General features: G+C 33.4%; 3 protein-coding genes across 6 annotated transcripts; 2 read left to right on the top strand and 1 right to left on the bottom strand.

The window, feature by feature from the left end:
* Positions 1–166: 166 nt before the first annotated feature.
* On the top strand, positions 167–3,792 carry LOC128875588 (transmembrane protein 242). Its single transcript, XM_054121292.1, has 2 exons — positions 167–399; positions 743–3,792. Exons 1-2 carry the CDS (start codon positions 357–359, stop codon positions 1,117–1,119), a joined length of 420 nt encoding a protein of 139 aa, XP_053977267.1. The 5' UTR covers positions 167–356; the 3' UTR covers positions 1,120–3,792.
* LOC128875587 (NADH dehydrogenase (ubiquinone) 23 kDa subunit) lies at positions 3,596–4,863 on the top strand. The gene is made up of 4 exons (XM_054121291.1): positions 3,596–3,834; positions 4,008–4,269; positions 4,398–4,590; positions 4,672–4,863. The coding sequence occupies exons 1-4, from the start codon at positions 3,807–3,809 to the stop codon at positions 4,801–4,803; spliced, it is 615 nt and encodes a 204-aa protein (XP_053977266.1). The 5' UTR covers positions 3,596–3,806; the 3' UTR covers positions 4,804–4,863.
* A 371-nt stretch (positions 4,864–5,234) lies between these two features.
* On the bottom strand, positions 5,235–15,621 carry LOC128875585 (proton-coupled zinc antiporter SLC30A1). Of its 4 annotated transcripts, none has more exons than XM_054121285.1 (8): positions 15,230–15,621; positions 8,925–9,116; positions 7,750–7,972; positions 7,343–7,604; positions 6,856–6,973; positions 6,137–6,352; positions 5,919–6,029; positions 5,235–5,542 (listed from the first exon to the last, which is right to left on the bottom strand). In XM_054121285.1, exons 2-8 carry the CDS (start codon positions 9,099–9,101, stop codon positions 5,345–5,347), a joined length of 1,305 nt encoding a protein of 434 aa, XP_053977260.1. In that variant the 5' UTR covers positions 9,102–9,116; positions 15,230–15,621; the 3' UTR covers positions 5,235–5,344. The 4 variants fall into 4 exon arrangements, with proteins under 4 accessions (XP_053977260.1, XP_053977258.1, XP_053977257.1 ...); XM_054121283.1 differs by lacking the exon at positions 15,230–15,621 and adding an exon at positions 9,352–9,493; XM_054121282.1 differs by lacking the exon at positions 15,230–15,621 and adding an exon at positions 9,212–9,306.
* Between the last annotated feature and the right edge of the window lie 1,725 nt (positions 15,622–17,346).

Here is a 17,346-nt window from a genome sequence, read left to right as displayed (position 1 = left end):
CTAAGGAAAAAGTTGTTTCAAATCACCTCCCGAACCACCCCTTTCAAAGTGTTACAACATTTTTGGGACACCCTGTACACTCTTCGTGGATATACCTTACTTTACTTAGGCAGGACGCTATATTGAACCATTGGTTTAATTTTTCTGACGAGAGTTTCGCCTCTGTAAAACTACTCTGTGATCTATGGTGTACATGTAAACCACTGAGGTATCAGCATGGTTATAATTTTATAAATTATTTCTAACTGTTCTAGTTTTCTTCGAGTTTCTTCGAAGGCAAAAGTTGCTGTTATTATCACGATAACGCGATATATTTTGACATTATATACAATACATTATAATGCAAAGCAATCATCATGTCTGACAAAAGCACGAAGAAACAAACAGAAAACTTGTATGGTAGGTTTATGTTATAAAAGCAATTATGGGTTACACTTCATTTAATTTTGACAATAAAACAAAACTTCGCAAATTTATATAACATGTATTTTTCCAAAATAGACTCATTTCTTAAGGATAACTCAAATTTTTATTGAAATTTTAATCATGAAGTTAATAAATAGTGAAAATAACTCTAAAATATGTTATTTAAATATTAATTAGAAGTCTGACGATGTGATTTAGACTATAATTTTATTCCAAATTTGTGAAATGATAAAGATTTAACTGTCTTTTATTTTTTGTTATTAACTTGTATTTATGTAATTGAATTATTTGGGGAATTTTGCTATTTGTGTTACAGCTACAATCTTTTTAAGCGGAGTGGCAGGACTTTCTGCTATGATTGGTTTTTGCAGTGCCTTGTCATCAGCTAAAAAACAAGATACAAAAAGTTTCGATATGGGAGTCCTGGGAGGAAAAGGTCTTCCAGAGTCAGGAGCAATGCTTGCTACAAGAGCACTTTTTTGGGGTTCTGTGTGGGCGATTAGTGGATGTGGATTGCTTTTTTATAGTATTTGGAAGTTCTCTGGAGCTAAAACTGCCGAAGAATTTCGATTAAAAGTTGGATCTCTGTTACCGCGTATACCAAAGAATGATCCTCCTCAAAGTAGAACTGAATTTGAGAACCTTACCGACTTGCTGAGATACGTCTCAGAGGAATGGGGTAAAGAAAAATAAGCTTGTTTGTTTACAAATTAGAATTGAATGGAAAAATAATCATAAAGATTATTTTAGTTTGTAAATACATTAGAAATAAAATATTTAATTTAAAATGAGGTCAGAGATGACACGTACAAAGTTGATAAACAATTATTTTCATACACATTAAATTTTGAAAGAAACGAAATTGTTGTATGTTCAAAAAGTTCAAGAAACTATTCATAAAGGGAAGTATATTTGATGATTACATAAAAGTGATCAAACTTGTTTGCGAGTACAGTCACCTTAGAGAATACTATGATGATTTTTATTTTCTAAGTGGCTTCATGTTTTAATTTATTAACGTTAACAGAAACTGCCAAGTCTAATATTATGTAAAAGTAAAATATTATGTTATATCTAATATTTATGACAATTTTCTGTACTATTGTATATATGTACATGTGTAATAGTAATAAATAAACCTTAAGTTGTCGACTTGTATATAATGTAAATAGTAATAAATTTTGTATTGTAACTGTAACAAAAAATAAGTTATTATCCATGTTGTAATTAAATTAGGGGTAACTTTTTGTTTGTATACATAAATTGTTATACACATGTAGAAGCATTGTTTCATTAAATGTTTATAATATAACATTTGTTACAAATTCATTAAATATGTAATATATTAGCTGTTATTTATTAATAGATTTTTAATATAATCCTAAGGCAAAAACTTCATTAAATTACAAGTAATTTTTTAGATGACAATGAAACGTTATTAATTAAAATCTGTATTTCCCAAATCCAGATGTACCATATGATTAACGAAGAGGTAGCACAATACATACTAACACCTAAAACCACACACTTCACAACTTTACATTTCAGATAGAAACTTGCAAATAAACAATATTCATTTTGCAACAATGTTGCCTTCTGCAAGGGGGCCTTCTAACAAATTCTGACCTTCAGGGGTTATCAGGTTCAGGTTGTGTCTGTCTGGTGCTCAGGGGCTGCTCGATTCTGTCAGGGTCTGTCATTGTGTGTTGTGTTGTGTCAATCAACAAGACTTATGGCAGCCGACGGAAAAAAGAAATTTTGTATGATACTTTTGACTGTAAAACAGTTTGTACAATACAAATCGAAACCAAAAATGAATGGAAAGTAATTCTCCTTCATTTCCTGCTAGATTTCTCATTAGTTTCCTTTCATTTCCTGACACATGTCTCTTTAATTTCCCCTCATTTCCTGACACATTTCCCTCTAATTTCCCTTCATTTCGTGGTACATTTCCCTTTAATTTCCCTTCATTTCCTGGTACATTTTCCATTAACTTTCGTTCATTTCCTGGCATATTTCCATTCATTTTCCTTCTATTTTCTGGCACATTTCCCTTCAATTTCCTCTGTTTCCTGGTATATATTTTTTTTCATGTCTTGCTACAATTCCCCTTAAAGTTCCCTCTCCCCAATTTGCAACATTGTTGAACTTTTGAGCGGGCAAAATTCAACAATGTTGCAAATAGCTTCTGGTCAAACTTCGACAAAGTGGCAACTCGGAAGTTTCCAGCCGAAGCGACCTCCCACATTTTGTTGAACTTTTGAAATGCAACTTTGCTGTAATTTTAGCGCTGCAACTTTGTTGAAGTTTCGAGCGGAGCAAAGTTGTCAGAAGATGTCAGGAAGTGTTAGAAGGTGTTAGGAGGTCTCAGGAGATATCAGGACGTGTTAGGAGATGTTAGATGGTGTTAGAAGCTGTTAAGAGATGTTAGAGGGTGTTAGGAGGTTTCAGGAGACGTTATGAGATGTTATAAGGTGTTAGTAGGTTTTAGGAGGTGTTAAAAGGAGGTGTTGGGAGGTATCCATGCTATTCAAATGTGAACGAAAAGTTAGTGTCAGTCACCGGTGACTAACGCGGCCTGAACGAAAAGTGAACGAAATGTTAGTTGTCATCAAGAAACCACGAGTATGCCCCTGTTAGATATCAACCGAAGTTAGCCTGTTTGTAGACCCGGTTGCTAGATCGTTGGCGCAGAGATGCCCCTAATATACAGCAACCGATACTAGCCTCCTTGTCGGTTCGGTTGTCATCTCATAGGCGCAGAGGTGCTCCTTTTATGCAGCAACCACTAGTAGCTTTATTTTTCAATTCGGTTGTCGTCTCGAAGTTGCCGCGTATTTGATTGCACGACTATGTTGGATAAAATAATACTTGACAAACTAATTGCAACTGTAATTATATCAATTACAACTTTTTTTTCATTAAAAATCACTATCAAATAATAAGTTACAAATTATATTATAGAAAATAAATTATTAATACTTATTAATACTTTCTGTATTTAAGTTTTGTTTTGATTAGTATAGTTGGGAAATAACCACCTTCTTAGAATACACATGCGCTCTCAAAATCGGGATCTAAAAAATGTCAGAGTTTCGCCTCTGTAGGAGTATTTTATAGTTTAGCATGCTCAATTCACTAGCTTGCAGGGAATTATGGTAAGGAAAGATACTTGAAGATACTTTACCTAAATTGGACAGAAGGATTTAAACCGAATGCACTCTTTCTGATATATACGTGCATTTATTCAAGTGCGTATTATGACAAGTACGAAATTGTTAATTTTGTAATCGAAGAAGGTTATTGTTACTTCATATGTGTTTAGTGAAGTTTCAATATTAATTATTCGTATACTAAGAAGTTGTTTTTACAATTTCAAGATGTCATCTCTCAAGCTTGCACCATTAGGTAAATGTAATCTTTAATATTGACTATTTTTTAATTATTTTACATTACAACATATTATAACCTCTAACGCTTACTATATTAGTAATGTATATACCAACGACAGTACAATTACATAATGTCTGTAACAATTTCATTTTAATTATTCGTTTGACTTTTCTTCTAATAATTGACAGGCTTGAAGCTATTACAAACAACTCCAAAGGTTTTGACTGTGCCCTCATCTCGAAGTAAATATTATTCTGTTTGTAAAGAGAAAAATGTAAAAACATGGAATGACATTGCTGACGAAGTAGTAGAGAAAGCATTTTTCTTAGAAATTGTTCGTGGACTGGGAATTACATTGTCCCATGTTTTCAGAGAACCAGCAACGATAAATTATCCATTTGAAAAAGGACCTTTAAGTCCACGATTTAGAGGAGAACATGCACTAAGAAGGTAATTGATAAATGAATACATATATATATATATATTATTTCTATCAAACTTCAAATTTTCATTCTGTTTAAGAACCCTTTCAATTTAAATTTTATTGTTAACAAAATGTAATTCATTTATTTTATTAGATATCCTTCAGGAGAGGAGAGATGTATTGCATGTAAATTATGCGAAGCAATCTGCCCTGCTCAAGCTATCACTATTGAAGCAGAAGAAAGAGCTGATGGTTCTCGACGAACAACAAGATATGATATAGATATGTCTAAATGCATTTATTGCGGTTTTTGTCAAGAGGCTTGTCCAGTGGATGCAATTGTAGAGGTACTGACAATAGTTTGGCCTTTTATAATAAAGTTTTTTAGCTTTAAAAACGGTTTGCTATGTTTATATTAACTATTTTAGGGTCCGAATTTCGAGTTTTCTACAGAAACACACGAAGAAATGTTATATAATAAAGAAAAACTTTTGAATAATGGAGACAGGTGGGAATCTGAAATTGCGAGTAATATTCATGCCGATCATTTGTATCGTTAAACAATTTGTGAAGTGTAGTAACAAATTATGTATAGTAAATAAACTATAAGTATAGTTAAAGTTTCGTTTACTATTAAATCACTCGATTCCAAATCAATCGCATCATCATTCATTTGATTCATTCTCTTTATCTCATTACTCCATCAACAGGACAGAGCCATGCTATCCTACCACCTCCTCCTGGGAGAACTATGCACAACAATGACTATAAGCTCTAAATTTTCCGTCTGTCGACAGTCCTCTCCAAAGCTAACATTAATGCAGTGTTCTTAGGTTATCGTAATCATCTATCTTAGCACTAACCGCACCCAACGCCATTTAACTTTGGTGATCTTACAGGAACCGCTGCTTTTAGCGTTCCCAGAACTTAGCCCAGAAAATATTACCAATGTAATTATTTGGGAGAAATCTATAAAGATTTACTCTCTAAATTAATAGCAATAAAACATTTATGTATATCAGTTTATTGAATCTTTATAATAACATTGTAACGCGCCGCAGATTTTGTTATAGAGGTAGGTATTGATAATACGATGATAACTTAGACAACTGGTGTATTAACATGAGAATGTGGAAGTTGGACGGAGTTATGCGAGACAGGCAGCGATAGCAAATGTCCACGTTCCATTTCATTTACTTCTTGTTGTTCTGTACCTCTCACAGAACCAGTTGAGCGTGCGAGACTATTACGTTGTCTGCACATGTATGGTGTTTCTCCTGGCGAAGGAGTTTCACGACCCTGTAAACAAATATGAAATAATTACATTCAAGTTTAATGTAGCAAAAATATCCAAAAATAAGACACCAATGAATTTATATATGGACAACAAGCAGGGAAGGAGGCAACTACTCAAGCAATTGACATACTATAGATTTTTAATCTCCCATTAAGACAAGCAGTTATCGAGCGTTGTGCGCAAATTGATTAACAAGTTTAAATATAAACAGTTACCTATAACTGTATTTGAATCTGATTTAATAGCTTCTAAACATCGGCCAAGACATTTTGATTTAGGGCATGCAGAACGGGAAATTGTATCTCTCTTGAGGTTATACTGTAGAAGCGTTGGAGTTATCGTAAAGAAATAACATGCAGCAAAATTTAAAACACATACCTGCTTAGAGGGACCACAACATGTTGCATGATTACAAGGCTTGTCAGTCTTTGGACAATCCAACACACAATCTTCTGTTGGTGTTTCCTTAATCTCACTATTTGACTGGTACTAAAATGTTATCGATAACATTTTATTAGTCATTGTAACAAGATAAGATTTATCATGTACAATTCATTTTAAATTAGCTTGCATAATATATAAAATAATGTACTTACGTCAATAAATTCTGGTTGTATAGTAGTAGAATGTATGCCCTCATTGTGAAAAAATTCTTTTACTTGTTCGGCAATTTTCATGTATTCCGACAAATTTCTGCATCTTATATGCGCTGAAGCAATAATGCGATCGCCAGCTAATTGCCATACATGAAATTCGTGTACAGCCAATACACCATCAACATTTTCTAATAAGCGTTGTTGAATAGCATCAACCTGGAGAAAACATTATATATTGCGTAGAATAATGTACATTATACTTGTAGATATACACACAGTGTGTATAAAGGGTGTCCCAAAAATGTTAGAGGTCCTTGAAAAGGGTGGTTCAGGGGGTGATTTGAAACAACTTTTTCCTTAGCGAAATTGTTGTCCGAGGCTTCGTTGAAGAGATATTAACGGAAAACACTGACCAATCAGAGCGCGCGTATACTGTTAGAGCGGCCGCGATAGCAATGGCTACGCGCTATTGACGTCGCCGCTCAGCGCGTCGTCTTCGCTACCGCGGTCGCTCCAACGGTATCCGCGCGCTCTGATTGGTCGGTTTTTTTTTTATTAATATCTACTTAACAGAGCCCCATCCGACATTTTTGCAAAGGAAAAAGTTGTTTCAAATCACCTCCCGAACCACCCCTTTCAAGGACCTCCAACATTTTTGGGACACCCTGTATATGTGGGCATATCATTGTCACTAACAAACTTCTCATCGTAGTGCTCACCTGAATGTGTGTTGGTACAGTCTGTAAAAGAATCAACGCAGATTCTTGAAGTAACGGCCACACTGACCGCAGAATAAGAATAACTAACAAAAGTGAAAGAGCCGGGTCAATATAAAATCTGTAAAAAAGAAATGTTCCGTATAAACATTAAATAAAATTAAATACTATATGAGTAATAAGTTGAACGAAAATTATTACATACTATTTAAAATTGTTTAAATATTGTACACGAATACATTCGAATGAAGGAGAAGGATTCTGTCAATAATCTTGGCACTTTCTGTTGGTAACAATCGGTAATGTAGAACACTAACTGATCCAAGGACTTATTAATCAAAAGATTTAACTTATGCTACTCGAAAGCAAAAACATTACGCGGGACTGCAGGCATTTAATTAATTTCGAATTTATTTTCCACTTTTTTCATTTGTTAAAAGAATAAAATAATATCAACTTTCCACATACGTAAATTAGACAATTTATTTACCTGTATTTCCAATTCGTCAGCCAGACAATTAAAGCAGACACTATTACAATAACAGAGCCTAATGCGTCCGACAGTACATGAAGAAATACACCACGCATATTCATTTGACTTGCATCATGAGAATGACCATGTGTCCTTTTCACTTGAGGCGTCGATGGCCTATAAGCTTCATCATTCTCATTGTCATCTGTTCCAACTAAAGAGCTAAGCCTGTTATGGCTTCGAGAAATACCATGTGAATGTCCATGAGCATTTCCATGTTCTGCAATCAAAATTGTAACGTAATATATATATATGAATTTTCAAATTGAAAGATTATTTCCTTGTATTATCTTTCTTCGTTCCTTGCATCAAAGGAGATACAAATAAATACTAATATAAAAGTTTGACCCTGTAGAGTGACTTACCATGAAATAAACACAACCCAATTATATTCACTAGTAACCCAAGTGCGCCGACCGCTACAAGTAATTTAGCTTCATGTATTTCCTCTACTTCAATAAATCTTTTACATGCTTCCACGGTAATACTAAAACACAATGCAACTAAAAAAACAGCATTTACCAAAGCACCTAAAACTTCTGCTCTGGCCCAGCCAAATGTATTTTTAGACCATTTCTTTGGCGACATCTGAAAATTTATAGAAATACAAGTAATTATCAAATTACAAAAACAATTTCTGTAAGGACTCTACACAAACAATTTAAGAAGGTAACCTTTAGAAACAATAAACATTCATTAATAGTATAAGTTGAATCGATATGTTGAACTGACAAGAGAATTTCACGAGGACCGCCGTGTTCGCCATCTTCAGCATTTCAATACAGCATTCACACTTAAATATCGGCGGTCCTATCAGGGAAGTTCCCTTGCGAATATATCTAAATAGAATTGTATTTCTTAATTGCTTCGAAAAATTAACAATTGCTCAGTTTAAGCCTTCTACAACTAGCGAGTTTTGTATTTTATATCTGAACTTTAACCACTTTAACCACCAGCTGGTCACTCTGTGGCTGTCGACTATAGTCGACGCTCGTACCAAAGTGGTTAAGATGATAACTTTGTGTTCATAGATACTTAAAAATAGAAAGAATATTCTACCGCTACGTAACTATAACGAGTATACATATTCAAGCATACGAAGAGCGGCCGTCACTGCATGACGCATGCAGGGGCCATAATGGACGGACACATTATGGCGGACACGCGCAGTGACGGCCGCTGCTTGTATGTTTGTTTGCATTTTGGCAAGTTCAAAATACTAGTACATACATACAGGTATACACAGTATACTGTATATCACATTCTTTTCTAACTCTGTTACATAAATAGCTTATATATGAGAATTTGTTTTATCAATTACTTTTCATGAAGGATGTAGAAATTCTTTACATTTGTCTGTACAATTCGGACACTTACACTTACCCTATTATAATACTTAAATTTTTACTGACAACATTAAGACAAATATCTAAAGACAGCATCTACAATTTTACATTTTAACCAGATTTCATTCAAAATAAACTCTCATCCCTGTCACAAGATCCTCCTGCAAGAACAAAGATAAGTGAACATAACTTACCTTTACAGAAAGAAATGCAACAACCAATGCTGCTACATCAGACAGCATATGAAAACTGTCAGCTATCAATGCCATCGAGTTAGTTACATAACCCACTACTATTTCTACTAAGAAAAATAGAGCTGTTAGCCATAACATTGTCATTAGGCGACACTTCTTTCCCGTGTAACGACCCATGGTATTTGTATGCCCCTAAAAGTAATTTCAGAATCATACATAACGATAATCAACCGGTATATAATAATCCATAGAGGAAAGAAATTGATAAAACTCCGCATTCTCAACACCTCGATGCTGACTTCCATATCTTCTACAGACACTGCGATTTTCATACACTACTGATGTCAGTAAGAGATACGAATTTAGCAACTGTTTCTCAACTTTATCTCCACATTCACATGAACAACTATAACATAATTGCACTTACGTAACAGGGAGACATTCATTTCTGCCACTTTTGGGGAATACGGCATGCCAAATGCAACCCCTTCGCTATCTTGGCAAACTTCTAGTTGTCGCGTGGCTGAAACGCTAGACAGCATTTTATAGATTCACTCTGTCATCGATCGCATGATAGACCAGGTTGAACCTTCCAAAACATCTAACCTCGACGTGGCTAACCTAAAGCGACCAATAGCATAAATTGCTATGAAATAACAATGCTCTGAGAATAGCTCCACGATATGTAAAATTTTCAATATATTATCAATCCAATAAACCTATTATCTTTTTATTAACTACCCATCATTATGTTTTAAGAATGAATACCGATATTATATAAGTATTATTTTGCACATTTTATTTAAATAACAAAGTAGCACACAATATTTTAGATGTTAACCTTTTTGCTACAGGCGACCATCTTGGTGGTCAATCGAGCTACTAACTCTGTGCACGAGTGGTCCCTAGGCTGTGGATTTTATGTATTTATGATATAAACTAATATAATAAACGTATGCTAAACATAACCAAAGGCATGTGCACTTATCCAAAATAAAATAACGATACCATTATAATAATTGTAGAATATATTCAACCTACATTATGTATGTTGAATATATTATTGTACATCATAAATGCATGAAATCAGCAGTCTAGCGACCATTATACTGCTCAATTATCGCTATAAATCTACTATAATAATGAATAACTGTAATGCATTTGCTTAGAGAAAGAACAGTTGTATGGATAAAGCAAGAATAACTTAAATAAATTGCATAATACAACAAAGTAACAGATCTGAATCCTGCATCTCTCATACAGACATAGTAACTTCAGCTAGCTCCATGGTAGCAAAAAGGTTAATACGTCATAATACCCAAAACATTTATATATGTAGCACAAAATGTTTGAAATATGTTATCTGTGGAAATTGTAACATAGATTACAATATAACAAAGGACCAATATTCTACATATATTGATGTACTCTACATTATGAAATGTGTAATAAAAAGTAATCATTCAAATAAAATATACAAAATAAATGTTAGATGAATAGGTCTGAATGAGTGATTGATGACTGAATGAAAAACAGTCGTGCCATTCTAATCAAACACAGTCTATACTGAAATCCATTACATCAAGATCTACGATTAGTAAAGTGCATGCATGTCCATCTATTTTGTAAGCCTTGATAAAATGGTTTACAGTGCGGACTGTTGTTTATTCAGTTATCAGACTGTTTTGTTTTAGTAAATAAAGATATGGCAATCACCTTCCAAGGTTAATTCTATTATAGTAAATATCCAAAATGCTGCTATGTTATTGCATACAGAGCTGTGCTGAAGACTTACAATTAATCAAGCACACAGATATCCAATAAATTTTCAATGTGAGTTTTCTATTAATTTATACTTTCAATTGGATTTTCTATGAATCATCACTTCCTTCCTGATTGTAATACGATTGCTGAGGCAAACTGTATAAGTTATAACGTGATATAAATGATATAAAATGATGAATGTAATGAAAATAATCTGTCCGTTGGATTGATAACCTATTATAATGTTTAAATAACACTAGGTAGCGTTACAGCCGCACAACTAGACGCTTACTGAGAAAGAAAACGGGATGCGTTCTAGCGTGCTTTATTCCCCTTAAATGGCAGAACTTAATGCTTCTCGATGTATAATCAGTATAATCGACGAGAGTGAAGCGTATGGCATAATAGATCAACGGCTCAGTTTATAATATTCCTTCCGTATCGTAGTCGGTTATCATTGTTTTGCATTTGAAACGCAAGATGACATTACTTAAACAATTTGATGTATACAGAGTGTCCCAAAAATGTTGTAACACCTTGAAAAGAGTGGTTCGGGAGGTGATTTGAAACAACTTTTTCCTTAGCGAAAATGTTGTCCAAGGCTTCGTTAAGAAGATATTAACAAAAAACCCCAACCAATCAGAGCGCGCGTATACCGTTGGAGCGGCTAGGCGTCCGCGCTCATACGCTACTGCGGGCGCTCCACCGGCATATTCCGCTCTGATTGATGAGTGTTTTCCGTTAATATCTCCTTAACGAAGCCTCATACAACATTTTCGCTAAGGAAAAAGTTGTTTCAAATCACCTTCCGAACCACTCCTTTCAAGCTGTTACAACATTTTTGGGACACCCTGTAGAGCAGTTGAAACCATTAAAAACAAATGTACAACAAATTGTGCAAATTTCTACAAAATAAGCCTTTTTGTTAAATACCAAGAGGAGAGAGAACACATTATTTGTAATTATTAAAAATCTGTGATGCCTAGTAACAACTTTACAAGAACTTAATGTTTTGAATATATCTGTGAATGAAAGATTTAAAATAAAATATTCTATTACAATTAGGTAGTTTATTATTTACAAAAAAAATGCGTCCTGCAAAAAATCTCTCCCATGAAAAAAACAAAAATAGGATGTTGTGGTATAGGCGTGGGGAATCCTATAAAATTCCGGGGCTTCCCCGAGAAGTTGCAGGAATCTTTTATACAGGGTGTCCCAAAAATGTTGTAACACCTTGAAAGGGGTGGTTCGGGAGGTGATTTGAAACAACTTTTTCCTTAGCAAAAATGTTGTTCGAGACTTCGTTGAGGAGATATTAACGGAAAACCCCGACCAATCAGAGCGCGCATATACCGTTGGAGCGGCCGCGGTAGTGTAGGCTACGCGCTCTGATTGGTCGGGGTTTTCTGTTAATATCTCCTCAACGAAGTCTCGAACAACATTTTTGCTAAGGAAAAAGTTGTTTCAAATCACCTCCCGAACTACTCCTTTCAAGGTGTTACAACATTTTTGGGACACCCTGTAGATTTCCTCCTTAAAAAGATCGAGAATGATGAAAACAAATTATCGAGGTATAAACAACAACAATATTGCAAGATTGGACAATCAAAAGGGATCTCAAGAATCAGTATGTTTATTTCACGTATAATACCGTGAATAGGAAGGAATTAAACGAACTCAGTCATTGATTGTTTACACTATACGAATCACTATCACCGTGTGTATATTTACAGTTAATATTACACTCTAAATATTTATTTTTACATACAACGTACAAATTACATACAATTACGTTTGTTTCTTATAAGGAGATCGCATTAAGTGTATTACACAGATCGGGTCTAATTTTGTAGGTTTATTCAGGACCACTCATAAATGATTTATGCAATTATGCAATCGATTGCACTCGGATTAATTTCCGGAAAAAAAAAAAAATAGATATTTTGGGTCAAGCTGTCCGATTGTCTATTGCATTTGGGAGGTGAGGGCTGGGAGGTCATTAGATATCGAAAAAACAACTAACATTGATTTATAGTATATACATATACATATACATATGTATATATGGGGTCTGGAATGCAAAATTTTGTTTACTCGTCTGAGTAGATGTATCCTCTTAACACCTAATTATTCTTCAAAACGGCATTATTATTAATATATATTCAACTTTACAGTGTATTGTAAGAAAAACATAAACAATAAATATTAGTTAGCTACTAAATAACCTGTACTTTTCCCAACTTGCGAAGCTGTTCAAATACTTGTGAGTAGTTATCACATTGAATAAACAAGAAAAATCCAAGCTGAAAAGTCCTAAATCACCTTTCGATGTGAGGTCCCATTTATTCATAGTAAATAAAGGAAACCTCAGATTGAAAAAAGTTTCATGATATGCTGATTTGAATTTTCCCTCTCTATATGGTTGCGCGTTTCATTTATTATATAGTAAATAAAAATTGCGATAAAAAAAGTAAGCGTTGTCCCAATAAAATGTGAGCACCCACAGAAAAAATAACAGCAACTACCAACTTGCACCGTGAACTCATCAAACCGTTATGTGCCTTAATGATCAATAAAAATGAATAAGATAATGGCAAAGTAGAAGTATTTTAGATTGGGAATACATGTCTCTAATATGCTGTATGAATCCCATGGAGGAGGAATACTAATAGGTTAAAAATTATAAATATTTTAGATGTATATATATTATAGATATATAGTATAGATGTATGTATTAGATGGTTTGTATAAGTAGATTATTTAGACGCGAAATCGTGTTCTCAATATAAAATGCACTTTATTTGCCATTACTTTCTTAATCTTTATTTAACGTTAAATAACCGCTACACTATTAACATACAGTCAATCCAACCGGCCATACAACTAAGTATAAATAGCTTCAGCATTTCCCATGCAAAAGCCCATTAAAAACTGAATGTTACACTTGGATCTGTCTCCATGTTAATACAACAAAAACAGAATGATGAGATCCATATAATAGATAAATTGATCAAGTTTTACAAACAATAGGAAAATCACTATAGTGTTGTGTCGAACTTAATTACTGATGTTGCTAAATTAGTTGTTAATAAAGACATTTTTATATAAAAATTATATTTATTTTATATAAAATGCACATTTAATATTTATTCATAGTCATAATAAAATAAAAAATTGCTAAATTGATTTGGAAACAATACTTTCTTCGTTTAATTTTTTGAGTTTACCAAAAACTGTTTTAAATGTTTGGTTGTTCTGATGTAAACGTAAGCTCTATTTAGAAATCTATAAGGAGTGGGGAACCAGTGCTATTAATGATTTCTGAAAAATAAATGGATTTCATTTTTGAAAGTCTATGAGACTGACATACAAGTTTAAGAGGATTACAACACAATGACTCACATAAAGAATATGAGTCATTCAACATTCCTGTAATGCATTCATAGAATTAATTTGTCAACCACTCCCGTAAGATAAGAAAATAGTTAGAACAGCATATTTAAAGATCATAAATTTATCTTTACATGCATATGCATAATGTATCTCAGAAATAATGAGACATTTTCATCTTAGATTTTTTGTAGACTTATATAAACGTATATATATCTACTTTCAAACACTTATATCACAAATTACCTTATTAAAAAAAAATACTAAATAACAATAACATTAACATATTATTCTCATATAGTGTTTATTTTTAATAAAATGTAAATTTCTTGAATTTAACTTATTCTACATATTGAAAGAAGTATTTTGCAAAAATTGTTTGCATTCAGTTATTTTTGCAATTAATTATACAATTTTGTTGTTCTACTACGACGAACATTTCATCTCATTAATTTATTGTAATTTGTAGATATTGTAAACATTTTGTTTCACAACTTTGATTCCTACACAATATTATTAAATACACAATATTAGATTTGATATTATTTTATTTTATCTTTGACATTATGTTTGTTGATCTATCTTTTGGTAGCAATGATCATAATTTTTATGATGAATGTTTATAAAAGAGAGATAATATTGTAGAATTAAATGAGATAAGGAACACAGTCTATATGATATAGTCACTATATAAACATTAATAAGAAATGCCATGTTTGTCAAACATGTACATGTCAGTTAAACTACTGTGCACTTTGTACGATGAAACAAATTTATACTATAAAAAGTAAAACAAGCAACAAAGCATAATATTAACAAATTCTCTTTCTTGTGACATTTAAAATCTTCTTTCATTAGGAAGCATTAATTTCTTTAATTTCATTTAATAACACTAACCTAACAACTGATTTAATAAATTTTTGCAACAGATATTCGTTATGTAGAAACTTTTCAAACTGTCTCGTGTTATTGCATATAAAGTTACTTATAAAGAGTAATTTGTTTAAATTTAAGAAGTAAAATTGTAAAAATGACGTTCGACAATTTAAACAAAGAAACAGTTTAAATTTAATTGATGATATCTAAGTTATTCATACATCTTATTCGATCGATTTTGCTAAATCGCTACAAACGTAATCACATGTACTTACGTTTAGAATAAAATATTATAATTCTTCGTACAATATATCAAAATTGTATCAAGTGGCACCAAAATACAAACTGTTTATGGACATATTACACAGTGCTATTGTGTATCCACAAGTGGAAACAATAATAGAAGATGACATTAGATTCCTTCTGAACACTTCAAGTCATAAATGTTTTGATACATTGCTGAAGAACCACGTGGGAAAATAAAATGTACTAAAGTCACAGAGTCAACTCGCGCAACTTCATACAAAATCTCACACGCCATTACGTTACAGATACCATTGACAAGGTAATGACAAAGGTAGATGATCAAACTCCATCATATTTTTTTAAACTACCAACGGTGATCTAATGATACATGTTCCGAAATTGACTAGGAAAGACGAAATGAGTTTTTCTGTCTCTAACCTAAGTTTACGGACTATACATAGAAAGGTAAACTCTTGCACAACTTTTACGCGGATATTTTGAAATCTGTAAAGGATTTTGAATTTTAATTGTACTTCCCATAGGAAATGTACACCTTTGAATTTAGTTATACAGGGTGTCCCAAAAATGTTGTAACACCTTGAAAGAGGTGGTTCAGGAGGCGATTTGAAACAACTTTTTCCTTAGCGAAAATGTTGTTCGAGGCTCCGTTGAGTAGAAATTAACGGAAAACACTGACCAATCAGAGCGCGCGTATACCGGTGGAGCGCTAGCGGTAGCGTAGGTAGGCTACGCGCTAAGGGGCCGTGCTCCATCGACATGTTCGCGGTCTGATTGGCCGGGAAGCGCTACCACCTAGCGCGTAGCCTATGCTACCACGGCCGCTCCAACGGTACACGCGCGCTCTGATTGGTCAGTGTTTTCTGTCAGACAACATTTTCGCTAAGGAAAAAGTTGTTTCAAATCACCTCCTGAACTACCCTTTTCAAGGTGTTACAACATTTTTGGGACACCCTGTATTACCTTTACAAATGAAAATTCTACGATCTCATGAAGCAAATACTTCAACAAATACGCTGTCGAAAGCATCCAAATCTTTATTACTTGAAGTTATAATGTTTATCAAACCTTTTAGATAAATTATATTCAGAACGATGTATTCTGTACGATTCTGTTTGAATATTTTTATTTCTAACACATAATACAAATTACTATGATGTTAAAGTACATTTAAAAATTGATGTGTTCACCTGCAAAACCGGTAATTTCGTCTGAAAATTAATTGCAATATTGCAATAACTTGTAATATTTGTACGGGCACACTAATGTACATACTTTGTTTCAATTATCATTTTTTGACATCAAAATTTATTACGTAGATCAGTGCTCGGATTACTTGCACATTTCGGCCCGATTCCTGAAGCACCACCTCCTGCGACCCCACAACCGCTCTAGGCTCGACGGCCGAGCCGGCGATCGTACGCGCGACGTTGTTTCTCAGGGACGTACTACAATAGATATGTCGGGTTCACCCGCGTGAAACCATATATATCATATATTATTGTTATTATATGTATATATAAAAGGTGTTTATAAACCTAAACATAATATTAATAACTTTATTTATCTGTAAAAATAAAAAATACTGACAGCGTAAGGAAATTTTTACTCACGCGGGTGAAACCCAACATATCTATTGTAGTACGTCCCTGAGAAACAACGTCGCGCGTACGATCGCCGGCTCGGCCGTCGAGCCTAGAGCGGTTGTGGGGTCGCAGGAGGTGGTGCTTCAGGAATCGGGCCGAAATGTGCAAGTAATTACGAGCACTGACGTAAATAATATAGCGAATAAATAATACAACTTTTTATGTTTGTTATAATTTATATATTTAAGAAAAATCAAGTATTTTCATCCTTTTTTAAAGCTTCAAATTTTTCATTTTATTCTATTACCTTTGTTCTTCTTTGAATTTACTTTCAGTTATAAAAATAATAATTTATAAGTTTATTATTAAAATTAATAAAATAGATTATTTATATTGTGAAATAAACAGGGTGTCCCAAAAATGTTGTTACACCTTGAAAGGGCTGGTTTGGGAGGTGATTTGAAACAACTTTTTCCTTACCGAAAATGTTGTTCGAGACTTCGTGAGGAAATATTAACGGAAAACACTGACCAATCAGAGCG

This window comes from Hylaeus volcanicus, chromosome 4 (genome assembly GCF_026283585.1).
Source record: "Hylaeus volcanicus isolate JK05 chromosome 4, UHH_iyHylVolc1.0_haploid, whole genome shotgun sequence".
Classification (NCBI taxonomy): domain Eukaryota; kingdom Metazoa; phylum Arthropoda; class Insecta; order Hymenoptera; family Colletidae; genus Hylaeus; species Hylaeus volcanicus.
This window is presented reverse-complemented; position numbering and strand designations above follow the sequence as displayed.